Below are 26,814 nucleotides of genomic sequence, written 5' to 3'. Positions count from 1 at the left end.
TCTTGCCTGAACTAGATCTCACATGTGCTTCAGACCGGAAGGTCCCTTCTGTGTATTTCCTCCTTTTTCTACTCAGTACTCATCTTTGCCCAGAGCTCTTCTGGGTGAGGCTTAGTTGTAACACGTGCCTGGAGCTAAACCCACAACAGGAAACTGATGACCTGCCCAGGGCTGGAGGGAAGAGGAGCATTCTCTGCCTGGCTCAAGCAATAGTTGTGGAATGAATGGAAGCTCAGAAACTCCGCTGATACAAAGAGACTCTTCGGGTCCCCTCCCACCTCATCCCATCATATTACCCTGAGCATCACACTCTGATTCAGTAGCTGCCAGCACAGCTGGCCTGGGGACGTGCTGCTCCCAGTTACTCTAAGCGTGGGCAGAATTAGAATCCTTTCCATTTGCTCCCACGTCACAGCTGAAACTGGCTGGGACTTTTAAAGGAACCACACCGGTGCTTGAAAAGAACACAGAGAGGATGCGTGGGTTTAAAACCTCAGCTCTGTCATTTACTGGCCAGTGGCTAGGACAAGTTTCTTAACCCCTCTGAGACCCCATTTCTTCATCTGTAATATGAGGGTAAATAATCTCACCTTGTCACAAGGACTAATAGTATAGTCATTCAGCTGCCTCTCACTCACGCTCCATGATGCAGAGGTGTGGAATGTCCCGTGGTTGGCAAACTGAGGCTCGTGAGCCACATGCGGCTCTTTGGCCCCTTGAGTGTGGCTCTTCCACAAAATACCACAGCCTGGGCGAGCCTATTTTGAAGAAGTGGCGTTAGAAGAAGTTTAAGTTTAAAAAAATTTGGCTCTCAAAAGAGATTTCAGTGGTTGTACTGTTGATATTTGGCTCTGTTGACTAATGAGTTTGCCGACCACTGGACTCTGGCCCATGGGCCATATAAAGCCTGCAAAATCATTTGGTCTGGCCCAGCCAAGGCATTAGGAGTGAGTGAATTAAATGTTTGACCAAATATAGCAGGCTAATTTGTAAGTTGATAGTTTTGTATGGCCTGCGCGAATGATGTTCTGAATATCCAAATGGCCCTTGGCAGAATAAAGGTTCCCCACCCCTGAAGTAAGGGAAAGAGGTGTAGAGTGGGCATTCTTCTTTGTTTCTGAAGTGACCCTCCAGCTACATGAAGGCTATTCATTTCAGGTGTGTGGCCAGTTCATTCACCTACAGACCCTATTCTACTCACAGATGACAGGAATCTCTCAGAGAATCCCCCCTGTAAACTCTTAGGTTCTTTCCTCTCCCATTCCCCTTTTGGCTCTCTCCCTCCAAAAGCAAGAGTTTCTACTTTGCAGGCACTCTGGAGAAAGCAATGACTCACGGTGTGGCTGAGACCTCATTCCTGAGGGAGCAGAGACACTTCTGTTCTTTTTCAGAGCCAACAACATTGAAGAAACGGGCTTACTAACCAACCCTTCCTCCTCTCTCCCCCCGCCCCCCCGCCCAACCCCCCAGCCCACAAGACAGCTAGAGTTGAAATTCTTCACATGGGGCATGTATACTTTTAAAAGAGAATCATGTCAGTCTCAAGAATTTTAACACCATATTTTATTAGGTCTCTGACAAACCTTGTGTCCAAAGTGTTGTCCAAGACACCACACACTCTCCAAATTAATATTATGAAGTTCACTAGGACTGTCATGCAGGGCAGGATTTTGAGGAGGAATGTGATCACTGTGCCCAAATCCCCGAAGGGCTTTGGCAAAGTGTGCTGGGCTTATCGTGAGCAGTTTCAGAGAAGAACACCAGTATCGATGAGAGGAAGTTACCAGGAGACAGCTTGTCACTCAGGGGAAGAGAGTTTCCAAACGGAGAAGTCAAAAATGGTGTTGACTTCCTTGTCATATCCCAGTGCTCCTTCCCACAGTGCAACTTACGGGGATGGATCATTTATCCAAGATTTCTCAGGGCCAATAATTTTTTGTAATTATTTGAATTCAAGGTGATTTGTTAAATTTATAACAAAGTATAATTTAATGTTGTGCCCCTGTTTAACTAATTATTGGTTTGAAAACAATGGAAGATTCCTATATTACCAATTGGTGGGAGTTCAGATTCAAAGGGTTTCCAGCTGTCAGAATCTATGATTAATAGGATGTTGGTGATGATTTAATATGAGGAAGTGCACAAGAATCAAATAGAGAGCTCTGTTTCCAGGTTCTACCATTGAGCAATGTCAGCTTTGACTCAACAGATAATGCCCAAGCTCTGAGATCTATTGAACTCACTAAAAGGGCAAGGGAGAGCTGAAATCAGTGTGGCTCAGTGGATAGAGCATCGGCCTGCAGACTGAAAGGTCCCAGGTTCAATTCCGGTTAAGGGCATGTACTTTGGTTGTGGGCACATCCCAGTGGGGGGTGTGCAAGAGGCAGCTGATTAATGATTCTCTCTCATTGATGTTTCTAACTCTCTATCCCTCTCTCTTCCTCTCTGTAAAAAAATCAATAAAATATATATTTTTAAAAAATAAATAAAATAAAATAAAATAAAAGGGCAAGAGAGAGCAATCAGGAGCAAAGTGAGGTTCTTATGTTGACACCCGCTGTGTATTTTACTTATTGATTCCAGAGAAGAAGGAAGAGAGATAGAGAGACAGAAACATCAATGAGGAGAATCATTGATTGGCTGCATCCTGCAGCCCCCTAAAGGGGATTGAGCCCTCAACCGCTGGCATGTGCTCTTGACCAGAACCAAAGCCAGGGCCCTTCAGTTTGCAGACTGATGATCTATCCACTGAGCCAAACCAGCTAGGACTCACCTTGTGCTTTAGTGACTAAATATATTTGCACCTCATTGTCACAATACACTAATTTTCTAATTAGTTAATAACTAGCACTATTTTTTTTTAACATAAAAGAGCTCCTACAGATCAATAAGAAAAGGACTAAAGACCTAAATGAAAAGTCGGCAAAAGAAATGTATACACAGCATGGAACCAAAAATATAACCTCTTATACTTTTGAAAAGATGCTGATACTCAGAATAAAAAACATCTATTTAAAAGTCACAGTGAGCACTACTTCACACCCATTGGAATGATACAAAAAAACCCACATACACACAGAAAATAAATGTTGTCAAGGATATGGTGACATTGGAATTCGTGTACTATTAATGCGAATGTAAAATGGTGCAGCTGCTATAGTAAACAGTATAGCAGTTCTTACAAAACAAAACAAAACTTTAAGTGTGACTCAGTAATTCCACTTCTGAATATATGCCCAAAATAAATGAGATATTTATGTAACCATGTTTGTGACAGCATTATTCATAGTCGCCAACAGGTAGAAGCAACTCAAGATAACTTACTCTGCCACATATGTGATTTGACATATGATCAAGGTTTCCTCACTGCAACATGACTGGAAACAACATAAATAGCCATTGAAAGGGGCTGGAAAAATAAATTATTACCATACAATATATGCAGCTGTTATTATGATACACAGTATGTGCTTACGCAGAACAATCTCCAAGTAGTGGTTAATGTGCATAAGTATGTATACTGTGCTACCAGGTGTTTAAAAATAAAGTGGAAAAAATGTTAGTCTGTTTTCCCTAAAATAATTACAAGTAGAGGCAAGAAACTGCTAATAGGTAACAGTGGTCACTTCAGTTTTGTCTACAGAGGAAAACAGAGAGCTAAGGGACAGGGTTGGGAGAGAGACTTGCCTTCCACTAGTTATCACCTTTTAAATTTAATACCATATGCAGGTATGATGTATTCAAAAATTTTTAAATTAAATAAAAAGAAAGGTCAGCCCTAACTGGTTTGTCTCAGTGGATAGAGCATCAGCCTGCGAACTGAAAGGTCCCAGTGTCTATTCCAGTCAAGTGCATGTATCTTAGTTGCGGGCACATCCCCAGTAGGAGGTAAGCAGGAATGAGGCAGCTGATCAATGTTTCTCTCTCGTCGATGTTTTTTCTAACTCTCTATCCCTCTCCCTTCCTCTCTGTAAAAAATCAATAGAATATATTTTTTTAAAAAGAAAAAGAGAGGTCACTCTGGCCAGTGTTGCTCAGTACAGTGTCAGCCTGCTCACTGTAGAGTCTCAGGTTGGATTCCCGCACAAGGACACATACCTGGGTTGCAGGTTTATCCCCAGCCCTGGTCGGGGCACATTCGGGAGGCAACCAATCAATGTGTCATGTGTCTTGCATTGATATCTCTCTCTCTCTCTCTCTCTCTCTCTCTCTCTCTCTCTCTCTCTCTCTCTCTCTTCCTCTTTCCCTCTCTCTTCCTCCCTTCCTCTCTCCCTCCTTCCCTTCAACTCTGTCTAAAAATCAGTGGAAAAATATCCTTGTGTGAGGATTAACGAAAATAAATAAATTGATTGATCAATAGGTAGATCAAAAGAGAGATTGCAATGCATGCATATAAGCATAACCAATGGGCACACACAGTAGGGGGGTGAGGGCTGTGCTAGGCAGTGGGAGCGGGTGGGAAGAGGTCAATGAGGGGGAAAAGGAGACATATGTAATACTTTCAACAATAAATAATTTTTTAAAATAAATAAAAAGAAAGGTATCTGTGGACAAGGGAAAAAAACACAGAATAGACACTTTGAGCTCAAAGCCCTGCGCTGAGTGCCATGGGAACAGAGGAAAGGTAGCTCCCATAGCCTGAAGGGATAGGACATGGCTGCTATCCACCCTCAAGGAAGATCTTTCTGCTACTGAATCAGGAATAGTTGTGCACATTTTCCTAAGCATTGGTTTAATTGTATCTTCTAGACCAGTGGTTGGCAAACTCATTAGTCAACAGAGCCAAATATCAACAGTACAACGATTAAAATTTCTTTTGAGAGCCAAATTTTTTAAACTTAAACTTCTTCTAACGCCACTTCTTCAAAATAGCCTTGCCCAGGCCGTGGTATTTTGGTGGAAGAGCCACACTCAAGGGGCCAAAGAGCCGCATGTGGCTCTTGAGCCGCAGTTTGCCGACCACGGATCTAGACAGATCTATAAATAAATTCACCAATTAGGTTTTCCTTTCACTTTGGCCGTTGAACACTATAAGCCAAATTCCTGACCTGGCACTATGCAGCGTGGGCAGATTTCTCTGGTAAGCATTTAGCACTGGCCTTGTACTTGGATCCACTGTATATTTCTGCACTTGGTTTTCTTTTCACCTCTTTCTAATGCTCATCTTTCCTTATTCTATGCTTCCCTGTAAGCCACTCTATAGCCTTTTTGGTCTAAGTTGGGATAAGTGGGTGAGTGCAGAAATGGGGAGGGAGTGAGAGGAAGAAAGAGAAGATAGAGGTTATAAAGCAGTGCCTATCATTTTTATTGGCTCCGTCATGTAGATTCAGTGAATGCTGTAGCACCATTGTTCTCAGAGTGAGGTCCTCAGACCAAGCAGCATCGTCATCATCATCTGTGAGTTTGTTATACCTGGGTCTTCACCCAACCTACTGAATCAGAATCTTTGTGGACGAGGCCCAGAAAACTGCTTTCACATACTCTCCCTGATAATTTTTATGCACATTAAAGTTTGAGAAGCACAGGGAAACCAAAGGAATGTTGATTTCTAAACATAAATACTTTCCATTTGCCCCATCATATCCATTGCGTTGGCCAAGTAATGCTAGCCACTACAATAAATAATGTCAAAAATTTTATTAGCTTTCTACAGTAAATATATATATACACATACATATATATATATATATATATATATATATATATATATATATATTTTTTTTTTTTTTTTTTTTGCTCATGTCACAGTCCAGTATGGATCACTGTGGGGTGGAGAGAGCTGTCTTGTTAATTTGTTCAGCCAAACAGCGTTCTTTCACAGTGAGGCTTTGCCATCCTCTACACCAAGCATGTCAAACTCAAAGGCTAGCACGGGCCAAATGAACAAGGTTTACATTTATGTGGGCCGCAAAAAAAAAACAAAAAAACACACACACAAAAGCTTCAATTTTCATAAAAACGTACATTTATTTCAATAGAGACATGCTGAATACAAAGGGCTGAAATAAACAAGTAATTGTTAATGAGTATTTGTTGTGGGCCGCATGCGGCCTGCGGGCCACAAGTTTCACATTCTTGCTCTATACCCTTGGACTCCTCCTCTGGATCCTCTGCATTCAGGAAGGCAAGGGAGTGGTGGGTCTGAAAGTAACACCGACTTTTCTGTCCACAGTTCCACTGGCCAGAACCCAAAGCCATGAGAAGCTAGGAAAAGGGTGCACCTGTGGAGCTATGGCCGTGGTCGGCAAACTGCAGCTCACGAGCCACATGCAGCTCTTTGGTCCCTTGAGTGTGGCTCTTCCACAAAATACCACGGCCTGGGCGAGTCTATTTTGAAGAAGTGGCATTAGAAGAAGTTTAAGTTTAACAAATTTGGCTCTCAAAAGAAATTTCAATCGTTATACTGTTGATATTTGGCTCTGTTGACTGATGACTTTGCCGACCTAGGGGGAAAAGGAAATAGCTTTGGTGAACCATCTCTACCCCACACCCATGGACCTACGTGAATCTCATACTTCACTTGTCATGTTTTGGTTTTGTTTCATCTTTTTAATCATGTTTTATCTTTTCTTTTTCAATTCCAGCACTATGGGCCTGAGTACCACTGTCTTAGTGATGGCCTTCCTGCTCTCTGGTAAGAAGCTTTGGTTTTATAAAGTCCTAGAATCCTTCCATTGTTTTAAGTCTGACAGCTGCAAGCGCAGGCCTGAAATGGGGTGGGTTGCATTCATTTTCTACCCTGTGTTGTACAACACCACAGGCAAAAAGAGACTGGTGGAGAAGAAGGAACCATCACGATTGAGAGCAGGTATCTCAGCTGATGGCAGGCCTGGCCTCAGATGGAGCCCTATTTCTCCTGTGCATCCTCCTTTTCCATCTCACAAAGGAGAGTAGACTCTCCTGTCCGGCGGCACCAAGGGAGCAAAGAGAAGTCTGCTCTGACATCCCTTTTGCTCAACACATACTCCTTTCTGGTATCCTCTGTTTCATTTCTGGAAGTCTCGGGCTTTTAGGAAACAGCTCATGGGCTTCTAAAAGCCTCCTTTCATTAAGGAGCACTGCTTTCCATGTTCCATACCTTTCCTCTCTTCCTCCTCTACCTCCCCCACCAGCCCATACCCATAGGTCATAGTAGCCACTGCTTACTGGGAGAATAAAAAACCCAGCCCTGCTACTACCTACTTCAGTGACCTTCAGCTAATTGTATCAGCTGATTTACTATGACACTAATGAAGCTGAGCTGCAGGGTTTCTCACTCAAGCTCTATCCAAAACCCCTTCAAGATCCCATGAGGGGCCTTACCAATATGGTCACATGTCTTATGCTTTGGTAAAATTTTCAAAAGATATCTTACCCACAATAAGTCAAGAACACTGCCTTTCTTTATTGCGACTTTTCTCTCCATCTCATTCTCTGCCAGGTGGCAGGTATTATACTGGCCGTGGGCATTTTGAACTTGAATTCTGCATTTCTTTTCTTAAAGAGCTCCCTGCCCCCAAAAAGGAATTTTAAAAGTGTCCGTGTTTCACAGAAATAGGATCTTCCCTGTTTATAGCTCCACTCTGAGTTTCAATTTCTTCATCTGTTAATGAGTTGGTGGAGTTTCCTGCCACCCTGTGACTGGATGCATTTAGTGTCCACTGTCCTGCCCCTTTCAGCTGCTCAGTTACCCCACCCTCAGCATAGAGAGGGAACCCTCTCACACACCCAAATGGTGTGGGGTAGACAGGGAGGGGGAGCTAGCCTGCACTTTGGCCATAGCAGCACCAGGCCACTCCTGACTCCCCAGCCCAGCCATGAGCTCAGCTCTGCCTGTGGTAGTTCTAAATCTCCTCAGCCCCACTTGGCAGACCCTCTTTGGTTGTTTTCTCTTCAGCCACACCTGTGCAGACCCTCCTTGGGTGTTTCTCCTCAGCCACACCTGTGCATGCCCTCTGGGTTTTGTCAACAGATGATTGGTTACTGACAGCAGCAAGTGGGGAAATCATTCACTGAGACAGAGGACAGGGAAGTGTGAAGGGGAGAAAGAGTAGCTATGGGTATCTGAAAAGCAGTATCCAGTAGGCAATTAGATATGGATGTCTGGAACTCTAGTGAAAGTTATTGGTTGGAGAAAAGCATATTAAATTATTAGTTTATATACACTGAGTGGCCAGATTATTATGATCTCTGAATGCATAATAATCTGGCCACTCAGAATATATATATTTATTTATTTTAGAGGCCTGGTGCATTAATTCATGCATGGGTGGACAGGCCAGCCTGGCCAGGGGGAGGGGACATGGGCAGTTGGCTGGCCTGCCTGCTGGTTGGACTGCTGATTGAGGGGATAATTTGCATATTAACCTTTTATTATATAGGATATACACTGAGTGGCCAGATTATTATGCTTTCAGAGATCATAATAATCTGACCACTCAGTGTATTTGGTAGATGAATCATGTGTATTTGTCCTCATGAATTTTCTTTTACTAAAGAAAAGCTAGAAAAAGTGTAAAGAGTAAGAAGATCAAGAGCAGGCACTCAAGATAATCAGTGATCAGAGAAAACTGACCAGATCAGAGATTGGGAAAGAATAGTTTCAAGGAGAGATGACCAGCAGTGTGATGGTCAACAGAGTGGTCAAATAAAGTGAGGTATGAAAAGAGCTCTGAATTTAGCAATGGTAGGAAGTCACTGACAATCTTTGCCAGGGAAGTTTTGGCAGAGAAGTGGGGGACAGAGGTTGGAAATGAAAGCAGCAACTGCTGCTTACTCTTTCAGGGAGTTTGACTATAAAAGAAAAAGAAACTAAAAGTAGTAACAGAGGGAACTGTTGTGAGGAAGGGAGAGGGTTGTAAGCAGGGTGAGCAGCTCAGAGGCCAAGTTAAATGGGATAAAATTTATAATGTGACCAGTTCAAATAATTGAATAATTTCCTTCAGGGGTGCTCAAACATTCAGTTGTAAGAAAAGATATGTAGATCAAAAGTACAGTGTTTTTAGGATGAATTCTGCACAAAGGGGCAAGTTTATTGGAGTTGCTGGCAAAAGAATAATTGAGCCCTAGCTGGTTTGGCTCAGTGGGTAGAGGGTCGGCCTTCAGCCTGAAGTGTCCCAGGTTCATTTCCAGTCAAGGGCATGTACCTCGGTTGCAGGCTCCATCTCTGTGCATGTGGGAGGCAATCAATTGATGTGCCTCTCTCACATAGATGTTTCTCTGTGTGTGTGTCTCTCACACTCTTTTCTATTCTCTCTAAAAAATCAATGGGGGAAATATCCTTGGGTGAAGATTAACAGAGGAGGGGCGATCGGGGGAGAGGGAAAGGGAGAGGAAGAGGAAGAGGGAGAGGGAGAGCATGATTGAAAAGATATAATGTCGCCCTGACCGGTTTGGCTAGTGGATAGAGCATCGGCCTTCAGACTGAAGGGTCCCAGGTTTTATTCCGGTCAAGGGCCTGTACCTTGGTTGCGGGCACATCCCCAGTAGGAGGTGTGCAGGAGACAGCTGATAGATGTTTCTCTCTCATCGATGTTTTTAACTCTCTATCCCTCTCCTTTCCTCTCTGTAAAAAAATCAATTATATATATTTAAAAAGATATACTGTCACTTTGCTGTCCAATATGATAGCAATTAGCCACATGTGGCTATTTAAATTAGTTAGAATTAAATAAGATTAAAAATTCAGTTTTCAGTCACACTAGCAACATATCAAGTGCTCAATGGCTCAGTGGTAGTGGCTGGTGACTGCCATATTAGTCAGCACAGATATAGTACTTTCCATTGTTGCAGGGCTCTTTTGGAAAGCACTGAGCTATAGGGTCTAGACTGGTTGGAGTTGAGGTCTTGGTGAAGTAAAAATCAGATATAGGTGAAGTAATTGAGCAAATCTTAGAGGAAGAAATGTTGTGGACAGAGATAGGTACATTGATGTTTAAGGTTCTTAGAGACGAGCTGTTCTTGGAAATGAGGTTTAGAGTTATGTCATGGGAGAGGGGGCTGCTAAAATAGCCTGTGGATGAAGATCTTTGAAGTGGAAAAGATCAAAGAACTTTTTAGCAAGTGTGTTGGTGAACTCATCCTTGCTGAAGTCACTCAAATTGATAGTAATAATTAATTGAAAAGAAAGATCTGTATAGGATGCTAATATGCACGGTGAACAAGGAAGTAACGATGTTGCTGTTAGCAGCTGACAGCAATGAGAGACAGGGACACCTCAAAGGGGAAGGGTGTTGCTCAAGGTCTCCATGAAGTATGCCAAAAGAAGCAGTGGCTGGGACAAATGACGTCCTTTGGGTAGGGCCAGAGTTCAATGAAAGCACAACCTTGGAGGAAACATTTGATGAAGATTGAAGATATAGTTTACTACAGTGGCATGAAGCTTCCAGAGGGCCTCATACAGGGCATGGCAAAAGTAGGTTCCCAGTTGTGAGTACATGAGACAGTTTGTTCTTGTATTAATTTTTAACTAGAGGCCTGGGGCACGAATTCATGCACGTGTGGGATCAGGCCAGCCAGCACTGATTGGGCTGATGGGGGTGGGGCCAGCTGGGGGAAGGAGCTCTGAGTGGTTGGCTGGCGGCCCCATCCCCTGGTCAAACTCCCAGTCAAATTTCTGGTTGATGGGACAATTTGCATATTAGCCTTTTATTAGATAGGATGTCTTATTTTCCATACCAACAACTATAAACCTACTTTTGCCCCACCCTTCATAACATTGAAGGAAGTTTAGTAAATGGAGAAAAATTACTGAGTACAGATGATCCTTGACTATATAAGACATGCATTTGGGGTAGTAGGCAGGGAAGAATGAAGTCCAACATGGGGTCAGAGACCTCTCCGGTTAGAAGACTATAGTTTTTGTGTGATAGTCAAACAGCATACTGCTGAGGAAGTTCTCGTGTATCTTTTCAAACAAACTCCTTTAGCTGTTTAGGGAGGTATCTAGATGGATTCTTGAGTACCTAGCTCCTGACATCATCATAGCAGCCAGTTATATCTAGACCCAAAACACATCTATCACCCAAGTGCTGGGGAAGGCGAGAACCTCAATGCTTTCCCACCAATGGAGTCTTAGTGAGTCCAGCTGTGCGGTCTAGGATTTGGGATCTTAACAGGGGATGCCTGAAGCCACTTAGGGAAAATAGACGTTTAGCTAAATCTTTCCCATATTGTAAGAGAGGGGCTTAGCATGCCTAGCTCTACGTGATGTCATGGAAGCCAGTGGTTGGTGAGGAACTGTGGAGTGAAAATTGTGAAATACTTTCAGTTCCACCCAGAATGGGCTTCAGAGTGATTTCCATTCCAGAGTAGGAAAGAGGGTTTGGATGGAAACAAACATTCTTGTCATAATCTCCTCTGTTTTACTCAGAGACAGAGGTAGAAACCCATTATTGCAGCTTCTCAAACTGGAGGTTTTTTTCCCCCCCTAAATATATTTTTATTTATATCATATATAGGAAGAGAGAAGCAGAGAGATAGAAACATCAATGATGAAAGAGAATCACTGATTTGCTGCCTCCTGCATGCCCCCTATTTTGAATTGAGCTTGCAAACTTGGCTTGCGTCCTGAGTAGGAATTAAACCTTAACCTCCTCCTTCATTGGTCGATGCTCAACCACTGAGTCATACGACCGGGCTCAAACTGGAGCTTTTATTAAAATGCAGAATATGGCTCAGTAGATCTGGGTGGGGCCAGAATATGTGCATTTCTGACCAGCCTTCCCTGATGCTGATCTCTTTAGAACATAGGCCACACCTTTGGCTGGTAGGTGAAGAGGGGAACAGTTAGACATATGGATGAAAATGCCCTTTTAATCTTTTGGAGAGGTGTCCTGGGTCAGAGAAGTTGGACTGATTTGTGAGTGAAGAGAGTGGTTGGGAAGGAGAAAAAGTTCAACAGAGAAACAACCAAAAATCAAAGAAGCAGAAGCCTAAGGCTAAGTCAACTCCAGGCCTAGTAGGCACAATTGATCACCCACAGAAGGTAACATTGACCACTAACTGGCAGAATTTCCAACCGTGTTTGGTTTCTCTGTTAGGTCATTTGCCCTGTATCATTTGGCCAGTCACTGACCTAACACAGTGATAGCTGCTAGAAGCTTTTACAGTAGGTGGCACTCTTACCTTATCGTTTGGAGTTTAGCAAAGAAGGAGCAGGAGCCTCAAGGTTGCCTTGGAAGATGATTACTCAATATAGTAAATCTTTAAGGCCTCTTTTTATTATTGTTTCAGGTTCCCAGGTAGGTTTTTCCACTTCCCTCCAATATGGGAATATATTCTATATGGATCCTGCATTTGTATACTTACAAGAGGTTCACAGATTTTACTGAGCAGAATGTAATAGGTGGTTATTCAAATTTGTGCCAGCTCTCACTGATGTCTAGAGTCCTCTTCCCTTCAAATTTAAGACCACTGCCAACCCCCTTGATTATTTGTTCTCACTGGGCCATTCTGCACACAGTCCAATTTTGCCAAGTGCATGTCATTGTTATTTGCCCTTCTACTTTCTCTTGGAACAGAAACCCATGGATCAGATCATTTTAACTTCTCCTACCAGCCCTCAACGAACACCTCAAATGAAACTACTCTTCTTTCTCTCACCAGCCCAACTCACTTTCCTCCTTAATATAGTCCTAAACAGTGGAGCTTTACTTAAAACTCACCTTAATTTCCTCTCCAAGGTGGAAGCTAACTTCATATTAACTAAGAAACAGCATTTCCTCCCAACCCTGCAATTCTCACCCACCACTAATTTCTTGGCTATGTCTGAAGTAATTCTGTGACCCAGAGTAGGTCCTACAAAAACCCTATAATCAATCACCTTTTTTTAAAAAAAAAAAATTTATTTTTTAATTACAGTTTACATTCAATATTATTTTATATTAGTTTCAGGTTAGACAATCATATACTTTACAAAGTGTCCTCCTGATATTTCAAGTACTTGGCACCATACATAATTATTACAATATATAATCAATCACACAAAATTCCTTCCACAAACTTCAAATGTCCTTGGCGAGGAAGCCCTTTCTCTGAACTCTCCCAGCTTCTCCTCCAGGGGTTGCAAAAACTGCCAGAACAGTGCATTCTGGGAAGAGCAAGTTTATAGTAATTTGGGTTTCCCCAATACTTCAAAAAGCTCATTCTCACCTTCCCATCTATAACTCATTTTTAGTCTTTCATTCATGTACCTTAAATGGTCTTTGACTACCACAATCCCAAATAGCTATCGCATTTGCTCAGTTATCTTTCTGACCCCTGAAAGAGCTTAGAGAGGTCAGAGATTAGAAGCCCTGGTTGGCTATTTATGTCATTTTCAAACTGTACTATATTCTTGGAAGAGCTGGCCATTAAATATTCAGTCATAAGGGAAGCTCTATATGGGCTAAGGAATAAGGGGATGGGGAGAAAAAGGGAGAGTTTTTAGTGATAGTGTAGAAGTCATGGGGGCTGTAACAGCTATAGTGAATTAATGTTCAGGTTATAGGAAGGTAACAGATGGACAAATGAGTTGTCCAACTGCTGGTTTTTCCTGTTCTAGGATTTAAATTCATAGACCCATAGTACTGGATAGATTCTTAGAACATTTGACTCACTTCTTCATTAAACAGAAAAAAACTGAGCCTCGTAGCAAATGAAGTTTACACAAGGCCACACAGATTTAATTAGCAATAGAGTGAGAACAAAAGTCCCATCCTCCAGATGCCAACACGTATGCAACTGTCCCAGAGTTTAACATCTAGTTCCTAGATCTCATTTCTGATAAGGTAGCATCTGGCTATTAAATAAAGAAAAATGAAGTTGTTGCTGTTGTTCTTCTCTCTTGTTTCTCCTTCCCCAATAGCCTCTCTTTTTTTAGGTGCTGCTTCCATGAAGAGGCAGGCATATTTCAACAAGACTGGAGACCTTCCATGTGAGTTTGTAAACTCTGAAGAGATAAGCCTGGCTGACCTGGTGGTATTTTGGCAAAATGAGAAAAAGATGGTTCTTTATGAACTATACAGAGGCCAAGAGAAACCTCAAAATGTTAATGACATCTACAAGAATCGCACAAGCGTGGACCAGTATAATTTGACCCTGCGACTCCACAATGTTCAAATCAAGGACAAGGGATTGTATCAATGTTTCATCCATCAATTCAAAGAGTCCCAAGGAATGATTCCCATCCACCAAAAGGATATCAACCTATCAGTGCTTGGTATGTTGTCAATGGCATATCCAGATCCCTGGCCTTTTAGATGAGACTGCAATAATCAGGGAAACACTGGTGGGGGTCAGGGGTGACCTAGAGAGAGAAGGCAGGGGACAGTCATTTCTGGGAAGTCCACTTGAAGGTAATGCAGGGTTTGGGAGCAGGGAACTAGAAGTCCTTTGCACTTTTTATAGTTTGCCTCTGAAGGACCAGTAAGAATCCACTTTGGGAACAAAATTAGCTAACTAAACAGAAGTAACGTGGCTAAGTGAAAACCATGGGTAATTTTTCCATTACTAAGTTTATATATCACATAGACCTCAAATCTCTTTTACATTCATTTTCTCCTTTGGTCCAAGATTTCTTACCCCCTGAATCCTTGCCTGTAGCTCCTAGTGAGGGTGACAGCTAATTAATTTGGGTTTTCCCTTCAACCTTCCAGAGATTGTTTATGAGTTGTTTGCTGCCCAACCATGAGCCTGGCAGACAGAAGGGAAATTGCCCAACCATGAGCCTGGTAGACAGAAAGGAAATAACCCAATGCATAGAGTTTAAAAACTAGTAAACCAGCTCCTTTGTTCCTCCAGGCCTTGAAGAACCTAAATGTCAATATAGAGTTTTTAAAATTATAATACAATAAAATGTGTTGTTTTTAATTTTTTAAAATATATTATTATTGATTTCAGAGAGGAAAGAAGAGGTAGGGAGAGATAGAAACAGCAATGATGAGAGAGAATCATTGATTGGCTGCCTCCAACATGCCTCATATTGGGGATCGAGCCTGCAACCAGGTCATGTGTCCTGACAGGAAATGGATCCATGACCTCATGGTTCATAGGTTGATGCTCAACCACTGAGCCATGCTGACTGGGCATAGACACAGATTAATTTTTTATGAAACTGAAAAAGGCAGATTAACAACAATTCTGAAACCAGAGTAAAGCAGAGGTAAAAATAGAATTAGAATGGGAAGTTGCTCCCTTTAATCCCTGTGTCACCAACTGGGCTGTAGGGCTTTGGGGACATGTAACCAAATGCTACAGTGATGCTTTCAAAGTGTGGTCAGGTTCTATAGAGAAACATGGTGTGTTTTAGGTGGGACACAGACATTCATGTTTTAAAAAATATATCTTTATTGATTTTAGAGAGGGGGAGGGAGAGAGAGAAGCATCAATGATGAGAGGGAATCATTGATTGGCTGCCTCCTGCATGCCTCCTACTGGGGATCAAGCCCTCAACCCTAGCATGTGCCCTTGACCGGAATCAAACCTGGGGCACTCTGCAGGCCAACGCTCTATCCATTGAGCCAAATGGTTTATATTATTTTAATATGGTTTTATATTATTTTAATATGTACTAGAAAAACTAATAAAACCTATAATTTCATAGATATTGCTAATAAGGCTACAGTAGGTGTACCATGGCATTCCACCTTTGATAGACCACATATAGTTACAAGCAGAATGCTTAAGTAGTGTGTTGATATAGCAGAACTTGTAGTATGGCATGCAAATCAGAGACATATGCTAAAGTATACATTAGTATGTATAACCTGAAAATGACCTCATAACTCTTGAAGGAGAGTGAGTTATTTTTCTGGCAGAAGGAATAGGTGCCAGCATTCCTCAACAGCCATAAAAATCTGAATGGTAAACAAGGCAAGAGAAGCTCTGTGTTTATTAACATCATATATTTTTTCCTAAAAATAGCTGGGTTTGCCCTTCATCTTAAAGTATATGATGAAGATACTTTGACAGTCCTTCCCAAAATCAGTATTCTAAATCTAAAGTCCCCACCCACTCACTTCCCACCATCCTATGTGGATTTCTGAAAAATAGGGCCCAGAGAAAAACCAGCACCCAGAACTCTGTTGATTCCTAGTGGAACTTTAACCTCAATCCCATTCTGTTCTCTTGGTCTGGTGACCTGAACATATTCCATGGGACACTTAGGTCCTAAAGTCAGACAACTTTTCCTTCCAAAGACTTTATTCCTTAGAGAAATGGCCTCATTATAATTTTTTTTATTTTTGTTAATCTTCACCCAAGAATATGTTCCCATTGATTTTTAGAGAGAGTAGAAGGGAGGGAGGGAGACACACAGAGGGAAACATCGATGTGGAAGAGACACATAAATTGGTTGACTCTTGCATGCACCCCAACCCGGGCCAGGGATCAAACCTGCAACCGAGGTACATGCCCTTGACCAGAATCGAACTCTGGATGGGCTGACACTCTCCACTGAGCCAAACCAGCTAGGGCTCATTATAAAATTTTGATTATTTAAATTTAGTCCTCCTATCACTCAGACAGCATTGCCTTGATTTGGGGAAACATAAAGTAAGCATGGTCCCAAACTCAATTCTTAAAAATTCAATATGGGGCCTTTATTTGGCTCTCACCATGGTCTGAGACCCATGCATGAGGCACTCTGGGGCTCTGAGATGGGCCCCCAGAGAGTTCACAGAACAGGTACCTAGCCATTTGCTATTCTCTTCTAAATGCTCTTAAATTTTGATTGATTTTTTTCTCTCTCTCTGTATCTCTATTCTGATTTCAGCAAACTTCAGTCAACCTGAAATAATGCTAATTTCTAATAGAACAGAAAATTCAAACGTAAATGTGACCTGCTCATCTGTACAAGGTTACCCAAAACCTAAGAAGATGTATTTTCTGCTAAAGACCATAAATTCAACATACAAGTATGATGCTGACATGAAAATAATCCAAGATGATGACACAGGACTATACAATGTTTCTATCAGCTTGTCTTTTCCAGTGTTTCCTAAAACAAATACGAGCATCTTCTGTGTCCTGCAACCCGAGTCAACCCAGATACAGCTTCTTTCCCAACCTTACAATATAGGTAAGGCTTCTCCCCAAGACAATGTCTTTTACCAGGTATTATATACAAATGCTATGACAGATCATCAATGTCCCAGGAAACCTCCAACTGAGCCATTTTATACTGACAGAGGTCGTCTGAGTGCTGCAAGGTCCAGGACGCTATGAATCTACAGCCACCTTTGTGAACCTGTGCTGCACTGGAGGAAGCATGTTCTTACGCCCTGACACTAACCCAGTCTTTTGGGCTACCTTTGGATAGACAATTCTGAAGTTTAGGTCAGAAAAATGCAAGATTTCTCCAAGCTAGAATTCTTTCATTCATTAAAATACACACAACACCCCCCCCCCCCGACCCGTCACCCCCAAAACACACACCAAGCATATACATACATATAGCACTTGTTGTGAATATAGAACCATTCTAGAAATTCTTGGTTGCAAAGATGAAAACTAAAAGGTATAAGATATGCTCTCTGTCCTCAAAGACCTCCCAATAGAATTAAAACTCCGTGATGTAGACATATGAAAATCTGCATTTTTAAAAAGATTGGATTGGAATCTAAGTTATATTCCATAGAAATAAGTTGTAAGATTAAAAACTAAAGTGACTGTAATTAGTTTTACAGGCAATCAGATATAGGCAAGTTCTTGAGGGTCAGGGGAAGTCTTTTTGAAGGAGGTGAGATCTTGTAACACAACAAAAGGAAGAATTGGTGGTGAGGTGATGACAGGTGAGGACCACAATGGACTAGCAGTATCCAATGTGGGCGCAAAAGGTGACGTACATATATGTCAAGGAAAGACACAGAAGCAGAAATTCTCTTGGCCTGTTGACAGTGCAGTATGGAGACCAGTCCAGCTGGAGGAATGCATTGAGACTAAGCAGTGTCCACGAATAGGAGTCTGCCATTTTAAATTCATGACTTTGCACTTGAGGGAATGCGTCCATATTTGAAACCCCACTTTTGAGGAGCAGTGACCGCAAGATTCTTTCCTGGAATAGAGGCACTCTTCTCCCACACTGATTCCATCACTGCTGGTTCTGATGCTGACCCTTCCCCAACCTATCTGCCTTCTGCTTGCCTTGGCCCCTTCTCCAACTCTGGCCCCATGCTTTGTCTTTTCCTAAGTCATCCATTCAACTCCTAGATCCATCCTCTGGCTTTGCTGCCTTCTTATCCTGATGTCTTCTTATTCAAAGGTATTTTGGCCTATGGACATATTCTTTTGTGCAGCCTCTGGGGCCTGTTCCTACCAGCCAACTTCACCAATAGGCCAATTCTCTCTCCTGGTATGGTCTTCCTCCACTCAGGCACTTCCCCCTCTGAGAATCCAGTAAATGGTGTGGGAGCCATGGCAGAGGGCCCCAAGCCTGTCCTGGTTGTTTCTACTGTAGCCTGATATAGGCCTCTCCAAGCCACCCCTGAAGTTCAACACCTTGTTGGAGTCCCTAATATCACCACACATGACATGCTCTGGGGCCCTCTGCCATGGCTCCCACAGTTGACAAATGAATAGGGCCTTGCCACCATGAGAGCCTCATCATGATTCACTTTCTCTGCTTCTCGGCTACTGCTGAAACCTTCCAAGCTACTGCCATCTTCAGAAACTTTCAGCTCCAGCTGCCTCAGGAAGCTAGGGCTGGCCTCTCCATGACCCTATTCTATTGCTTGATCAGAGATAGTTTAAATTCTGAGTCAAGGAATTTTTGGGGGTATCAAAAGGTAGCATTCTCCATGTTAACAAGTATAAACCTTGCCCTCCCACCCAAATAAGCTGAATGAGATGAACTGGGACAGACTCAAAAAGTATTGAATAAGACTTCCAATAACTCCTCTTCTTAATGCCCCAGGATCAGGGCATGGGTCCACAAATTGCAGCTAAGCTAACAGGAGGTCCTGTTTTCCTATAATTTAGGATTCACTACCGGAAGTGTTCTCAAGAATGTTTATGAAATGGGTCCCTCAGTTCTCAGTTTTTCCCCCCAAAGCCTCTTTTTCAACTTCCTGGAAACTTATGAGTATCCATGCAAGGAAATAAGCCTTAGCTTCCCAGGAGCTGAGAAGCTAAGGGTACGAAAAGACAGCAAAGTTTTTCTGGTAGGTGAGACATGCTGACAGCCATGCTTAGGGAAATCTGCTGTGACCTCCGTGTAAAAGGCAAACAAACAAAAACAAAACTGGAGGCAGAACACCTGTGAGGAGATCATTGTATTTGTCTAGGTGAGAGGTGTCTGAAGCCTGATCTAGAGATGACAGTGGATGGAGGAATTATTATGAAGGAAACTTTAGGACCTGGGCCTGACTATACAGGGAGCTGAGGATGCAGGCATCACACAGAGGACTGTACTTTCAGAGCCTTGGCACAGGTACCTTACCCAGATTCCAAGGGCAAGGTCAACCCTCTTCTAGATCACAGTCATTTTCATCCCAGCCTCTGGGAAGGTAAGAGAGCTCAGTCCAGGCATTTGGTCAGAAGCACTGGCTTGTTTACTAGTGAACCGCTGAAGACCCTGAGACTGGGACTTTCTAACACTTCATATTGTGTAAAATTTCTGGCTTCTCTGGCAGTAGAGCCCTGGGGGAAAGCTGGCATGTAAATAAGAGAACAGCAGTCATAATAACCAATCTTCCTGGCTGATTAAAAATTTGTGGTCATTTTTAGATGCAAAGCCACCTCAGCCACCCCTGCCTGCCCGGGACAATGTGCTCCTGACTGCTCTGCTTGTACTGTTCATTGGGTGTGCGATCGTAGTGTTATTTATGACACTAACGAAAAGGAAGAAGAAGAAGCCTGGCCCCTCTCATGAATGTGGTGAGTCAGTGCTTGTCCTCTCCGCAGAGTGCCACTTTGCAGGGACTTCCCTATCTGCTGCCTCCCGCAGCTCCTTGGTTGAGCCCAGACTGGCAAAAAGTCAACAAGAGGTTGGAAGGCAAGGTTTCCCTGCAGGATCTGGGATCTAGATGAGACTCAGCAACTGATAACATTGCTCTGGTTTTCTAGGAAAGGCACTGTTTCTAACCTAAGACTTACACGTATGAAAGATTATTCCTTGCTTTACCTACCTCCCTTCGTAAGGTTACTTTCAGAATCCAATGAAGTAAAATGGTGAAAACACTCATAGACCTGGTGATGTTCAAGCAGGGATGTGTGGTGGGAGGAGAGGAACATGAGATAACCATGAGATTTGCCTTCAGATATCTAAAATAGGTCTCCTGAGCAGTTAGATGAATTGTTCCTCACTGACTTTAAAAAATAATATGAACTTTCATTGATTACCAAGCATTACATATGCATTACTAAAATATACAGGGGGAGGGAGGGGTAATCACCTATAGTTTCAGTAGTAATATATATATATTGCTGATAGCATTTAGTGTATATCATCCAGATACTTTTTATGTATCAATTTGTTCTTTTCCATAAGTGGGATACTATTATAAGGACTATTTTGTTTTACAATTAGGTTAATCTCACATGTTTTCTAACTTTTTTGTACTAAATGTACAAAAAATATTCAATGTCATTAAACATTATTCTATTGCATCACATTAAATAGCTGTGAGATATTCCATTATGTGGATATACGTTAATCTATTTAACCAACTCTATACCATTGGACACTTGGATACTTTTGCTATTATAAATAGCACTGGATTCAGCAGCCTCCCATATATGTTGTAAAAGTGGCCTGTGTTTGTTTAGTGGGGAAAATGGTTCCTGACTTTAGAATAATCCCTATATATGGTTTGGGCTGGTTTGGATAAAGTTGTAAAATAAAGTTGGACTTCATCTCAGTAATTGCTTCTAGTAAAAGTTGGGTTGATGTTAATAATTAGGTAACCTTCTTACTCACTTATGGTAAAAAAAGTAATGCTTCTGGTCAGCATCTTATTTGAAACTTCATTATATTGATTTTAAGATCCATGTAGAAAATAGATGGATGACATTATCAGTTATTTATTTCATCCCTGCTTTAAAACAGGAAATTTGAGAGTGATTATCCAATTTCCATAAATTAACACAAAGCATATGGCAGAGCAATTCAAGCTGCTAATGTAGGGAAAATTCAGTACACAGGATCAGATGTTTGGATTTATCATGCTCATCCAGGCCTTGACTTTTCAAGGTCAGAGTTTTGAGCTTCTCTCTCTTTTCTTTTTCAATCTCGTTGCCTTTAGAATTGGCTAAATGTGCAGAGGCAACTTTCGGTTAGGGAAGAAGCTGTCTCCTAAATTTGCTTTCACGTTTGGAATGATTAGTTTACAAATGAGACAAAGAAGAAAGGATAGAGGAAAAGAGAGTAAGAATGTTTCTTCCTCCAAGAGGCAATCAGAAAAATTCAGGAGACTAGAGACGGGAGTTAAAGAGGAGGATGTGTGTGACACATGAGAGAAATTGGAAAGAGTTTTAAGAAGCTATATGTGTGCATAAAAGATGGTCAAGTTGAGCTATGAGTGGTAAAAGGCAGAAGAGAGCACAGCACATATATGAACCTTTCCTCCCCTCCCCCAAGAATGTGATAAAAAGTACTGATAGGAAAACGTTGTCTGGCCAATCACTTATGCCAGTGAATTTGGTAAAAGAAAAGAGCCTTGATATCACTGAAGGAAGGGAGATGTACTGAATAACTATGATGTGTAGATATGAGATGTTTGTAAATTTGGGTTCCATAACTTCAGCAGTGTCTACATTTACTTTGTGAATTCCTCTCGCATTGGCTATGTGATAAACAGAATAATGCCCACAGTAAGGTATCCACCTCACATACCCCAGAATCTGTAATATTTTCTTTTCCAGCAAAGAGTACTTGCACATGTGATTAGGACACTGACCTTAAGATGATGAAATTATCCTGGATTATCCAGGTGGACCCAGTCTAATCACATGAGTCAGAGAACTTTTCCCAGCTTGGTTAGAAAGATAAGATAGAAGGAGAAGAGAACGTAAGACAGACTTAACCCACCATGTCTGGCTTTAAAGATGGAGGAAGGGGCCATGAGCCAAGAAATGTAGGCAGCCTTTAGAAGTTGAGAATGGCCTTCACCTGAGAGCCAGCAAGGAAATGGAAATTTCAGTCCTACAACCACAAGGAACTAAATTCTGCCAATAGACAAACATGAAAGTAGTTGTGTTCTGTTCAGAGAGACACAAGTTTACTAATAATCTATAGGAATTTCTCCAAAAATGGAGCTTCCTCCTAATCCAAAACTAATCCTCTTCTCAGAGGAAAACAATCCTCAAACTAACTTGTTATCAAAAGTCCTTTCCAGTGTTTGTTCATAGTTATATTGGTTTCTTCCCCCGCCCCCAAACCATACATATTTACCCTGTTTAACCTGTTAAATTAATATAAGGGACATGGCATGGTTATTCTAGCTGTTTTCCAATCTCTCTTCTCTTTTTCTTTTTTATTTTTATCAAATAAGACAGATAAGGCATGAGAAAATGTCATCTTGAATTACCGCCTTTTCCAATCAAAAGCTACCTGTCAGCTCACCCTCTCAGGAGAAAGACTTAAAAAACTCCTGGAATTTTGCTTCCTTGTTTGGTTTTGTGTGACTGACATCTATATGTAATAGTGCCATAGCAACCAACAGTTGTTTTTGTTTGTTTGTTTGTTTGTTTTTTCCAACTTGCCTCCTTCCACCAAATCTGAGTCTTGGGTTTTCCAGGAATGATCTCTTAAAGGGCAAGTATTTTCTCCAAAATAAAACATTTTAACCACCGTTTAAGCAGAAACCTTTACAGGTTTCTGAAAGTTGGTGATATCATCATATCTGCCCTTCAAAATGCTAAATTTATAACCAAACCTAACAGGTTAGAAATCTATCTTTATTATCTGCTTTCACTTTAAAATAGAAGTGTGTGTGTGTGTGTGTGTGTGTGTGTGTGTGTGTGTGTGTGTGTTTAGTGGTGATGATTTTTGTCATGGACATAAAAGGATAATTTAATTATTCTGGATTGGTCTATAGACATTTGAAATACTCCTTTCAACTGTAAGCACCATTATTTTCAAGAGGAACGTTTACATATATAGAACCTAACCAGCTTTATTTTGTCTGGAAACTAAGTCAAATAAGACACAGCTCTGATGGTAGGGGAAACCCTGATATCAAAACTAAAAAAAAAAATTATAAGAAAACTACACATATCTCTTTGAACATAAATATCAAAATACTTAACAAAATTAACAACTAAAATCTAACAATATTGTAAAAGTATGATACATCGTGATCAAATGGGGTTTATTCCAGGAACATAAGATAGGTTTAACATACAAAAAACAAACACTAAAATTCACCATATTGACAAACTGGAAAGAATAACCATGAGATCAAGTCATTGGATACAGATAAAACATTTGGCCAAATTAATATCCATTCATGATTTTAAAAAAGGAAGAACAGTAGGAATAAGGAGGAACTTCCTCAACCTGACAAAGGACATCTACCAAAACCCTTAATTTAACATCATATTTAATGACAAAAGACTGATTGCTTTGTCCCTAAGATCAAGAATAAAGCAAAATGTTCACTCCCACGATTTTTGCTCAACATTATACTGGAGGTCCTAGCCAGTGCAACAAGTCTAGAAAAAGAAACAAAGACATACAAATTGGAAAGGAAGAAGCAAAGCTCTCTTTTTTGCAGATAGCATGCTCATGTTTGTAGAAAAGCCTAAGAAATCCATTAAAAACTATTAGAACTATTGTAATTGAGTGTAGCAAAGTCAAACGATATATAGTCAACACACAAAATAAATTGTATGTTTTTTTAACAAAAAACAATTAGACACTGGACAAAATTTAAATGCCATTTACAGTGACATCAAATAATATTAAAGGTTTGGGAATAAAATTTTAAGAACAAATTTAAGACCTATATACTAAAAACTAAAAAAAAAATTATAACCCACAAAAATTTTAATTACCCAAGTAAATGGAGAAATATGCCAAGTTTATGGATCAAAAGACTAGATTTTAAGATAGCAATTCTCCCCAAATTGATTTATGGTTTTAATGCAATACCAATCAAAGTCCTTGCAGGCTTTTTGGTGGAAACTCAAAACCTGATTTTAAATGTCATATGGAAATGCAAAAGACTTACAATTGGTAAAAGAATTCTGAAAAATAAGGAAACAGAGGACTTATACTACCTAATTTTAAGGTTTACTATACAGTGATAGTAATCAAGGCAGCATGATATTACTGAAAGTACAGACACATCAGTCAATGGACCAAAATGGAAAGTCCAAAAATAAATTCACATGGTCAACTGATTTGACAAATGTGTGAAAATGATTTCATGCAAAAAGGATAGTTTTTCAACAGATGGTATTAGGCAATTACATATCCACATGGAAAAATATGAACCTAGGCACACACAAAAATAACTTGAAGTGAATTATATATCTAAATATAAGAGCTAAAATTAAAAGATTTTGGAAAGAAAACATAAGAAGAAATCTTTGTGACCTTACCTTAGCCAAATCTTAGACAAACACAATAAACACAAATTGATAAACTAAAATTGATGAAAATTAACAACTTTTATCCTTTGACTTTATTAAGAAAATGAAAAGTCAAGCCACAGACTGGTAGAAAATATTGCAAAAATGTGTATCTGATAAAGGGCTTATATCCAGAATATATGATTATGTATTACTACTAGATGATAAGAAAAAAAATAATCCACTTAAAAGGCAAGGAGCAAAAGACTTGAACAGATACTTAACAGAAGAAAGGATATAAATGACCAATAAACATAGTCACACAGTCACAACACCATTAATCATTAGGGATATACACATTAAAGGCATAACAAGATACCATTACACACCCACTAACATGACAAAGATTAAAAAGATTAATAAATACCAAGTTTTGAAGAGGATGTGAAACAACTGAAATCCTGACGCACAGTCCTGCAATTCTAGGTATTTACCCATCTATATAATAAAAGTCTAAGTGACTGTTACTGCGGAATGACTGAAACAACCAGTTGCTTTGATGCGTACTGACCACCAGGGGCAGATGCTCAATGCAGGAGCTGCTCCTTGGTGGTCAGTGAGCTCCCACAGGGGGAGTGATGGCTCAGCCAGAAACTGGGCTCATGGCTGGTGAGCGCATGGCGGTGGTGGTAGCCTCTTCCACCTTCACAGCAGAGCTAAGGAGCAGTGGGCCAAGCATAAGGAGAGAGGGATCCTGGATTGAGAGAGAAATAATCCAGAGGGATCAGGCCTAAGCCAGCAGTCAGACATCCCATGAGGAGTCCGGGACTGTGATAGGGTGCAGGCTGGGCTGAGGAGACCATCCCCCCCAAAGTGCACAGATTTCATGCACCAGGCCTCTAGTGAGAAATAAAAACCATATCTGCACAGATGTTTACAGCAGCCTATGGTACTGAAAACATGGCATCCCGAATTTTTATCAATTGGTGAATGAATAAACTAATAGTGGTATAGTACTGGCAACATGCCACAACTAAGATGAATTTCAAAAGCATTATCTATGCTAAGTGAAAGACTCCAGACACTAAAACACTACACATTATATGATCTTACTTACATGAAATTAAGCAAAACTCTGGTAACATTAAACAGATCAGTGGTTACCAGGGAATAGGGTGGGGGAAAGGGGCAGCAGGGAATTTTGAAGGCTTATATAAATGTTCTATATCTTGGTTATGGTGGTAATTATATGACTGCATACATTTGTTAAACTCACCAAAATCTATATAAAAAAGGACTGGGTTTTATTATAATAAAACCCAGTCATTTTTTATAAATAATGAAAATATATTATATAGGATTTTTTATTAATAATCCTATATAATAAAAGGTTAATATGCAAATCAACCAAACGGTGGAAAGACTGGTCACTATGATGTGCACTGACCACAGGGGGCAGATGCTCAACACAAGAGCTGCTCCCTGGTGGTCAGTGCGCACCCACAGGGGGCACACCGCACTCAGCCAGAAGCAGGGCTGACAAGTGGTGAGCATAGTGGCAGTGGTAGGAACCTCTCCCACCTCCACTGCAGGCAGGTGGTGAGGAGCGAGGGGTCCCAGACTGCAAGAGCCCCAGACTACAAGAGGGATGTCTGACTGCTGGCTTAGGGCCTATCCCCTGAGGCGTCCAGGACTGTGAGAGGGTGCAGGCCCGGCTGAGGGACACCCTCTCCAGTGCATGAATCTCATACACCAGGCTTCTAGAACCTCAAAAATCTGGTTATTTTTTAACACACACATGTGCATTCATAGACACACACACACACACACACACACACACACACACGAGCGTGCGCTCCTGTGTATGCATGAACTGCCCATGATAGGAAGTATTCAAAACCATCAGGGGAGCTGTTGAGAAAATCCCCCTGGTCCCTAAGTTCCTCTGTGGTCACCCAGGTTAACAACCCCTGCTGTAAGGCTCTAAGTGGGACAATAGCACTGTCACAACCTAGAAGACTTTACACCCCAAGTTGCATCAGAAGTAAGTCCATTCCAGTAGCAACTCACGCTTTGGGAGATCTAGCCAGCTGGAGATTTCTCAGGTGGGTCTATCCATGCAATATTGTGTAGTTGGTAGTATCAGCTGGCTAACCCACTTCAGCATCAACATCTTCAAGATTTCCTTTTCCTCCCAAGTCTTATTTTCAGAAAAGGATTAGAAAATCTTGTCTGATCACTAAATGATTGCTAAAACTAAATGTGTTCCCCCCTCCCACTAGTATTTTTATTTTAGCAAAGACTAGATTTGTAAGTGAAATCCTATTTCTAACATTAGAACTG

The 26,814-nt window shown here is 41.1% G+C and overlaps 1 protein-coding gene across 8 annotated transcripts in view; it reads left to right on the top strand.

Annotated features, from left to right (window-relative positions):
- The window catches only part of CD86 (CD86 molecule), a 75,901-nt gene that overhangs the window by 33,431 nt on the left and 15,656 nt on the right, over positions 1-26,814 (top strand). For 4 of the 8 annotated variants that reach the window (XM_084871705.1, XM_084871704.1, XM_084871701.1 and 1 more), the window contains exons 2-5: positions 6,585-6,634; positions 13,826-14,179; positions 16,733-17,038; positions 19,684-19,833. In XM_084871705.1, coding sequence (XP_084727831.1) covers positions 6,589-6,634; positions 13,826-14,179; positions 16,733-17,038; positions 19,684-19,833 — 856 coding nt within the window. In that variant the 5' untranslated portion in view covers positions 6,585-6,588. The remainder of the gene's footprint in view (positions 1-6,584; positions 6,635-13,825; positions 14,180-16,732; positions 17,039-19,683; positions 19,834-26,814) is intronic. The other 4 variants (XM_084871706.1, XM_084871702.1, XM_084871708.1 and 1 more) reach the window with 1 other exon arrangement.

This window comes from Pipistrellus hanaki (genome assembly GCF_964339955.1).
Source record: "Pipistrellus hanaki genome assembly, chromosome: 2".
Lineage (NCBI taxonomy): Eukaryota > Metazoa > Chordata > Mammalia > Chiroptera > Vespertilionidae > Pipistrellus > Pipistrellus hanaki.
The sequence above is the reverse complement of the archived record's forward strand: the minus strand, read 5'-3'. Positions and strand labels throughout refer to the sequence as shown.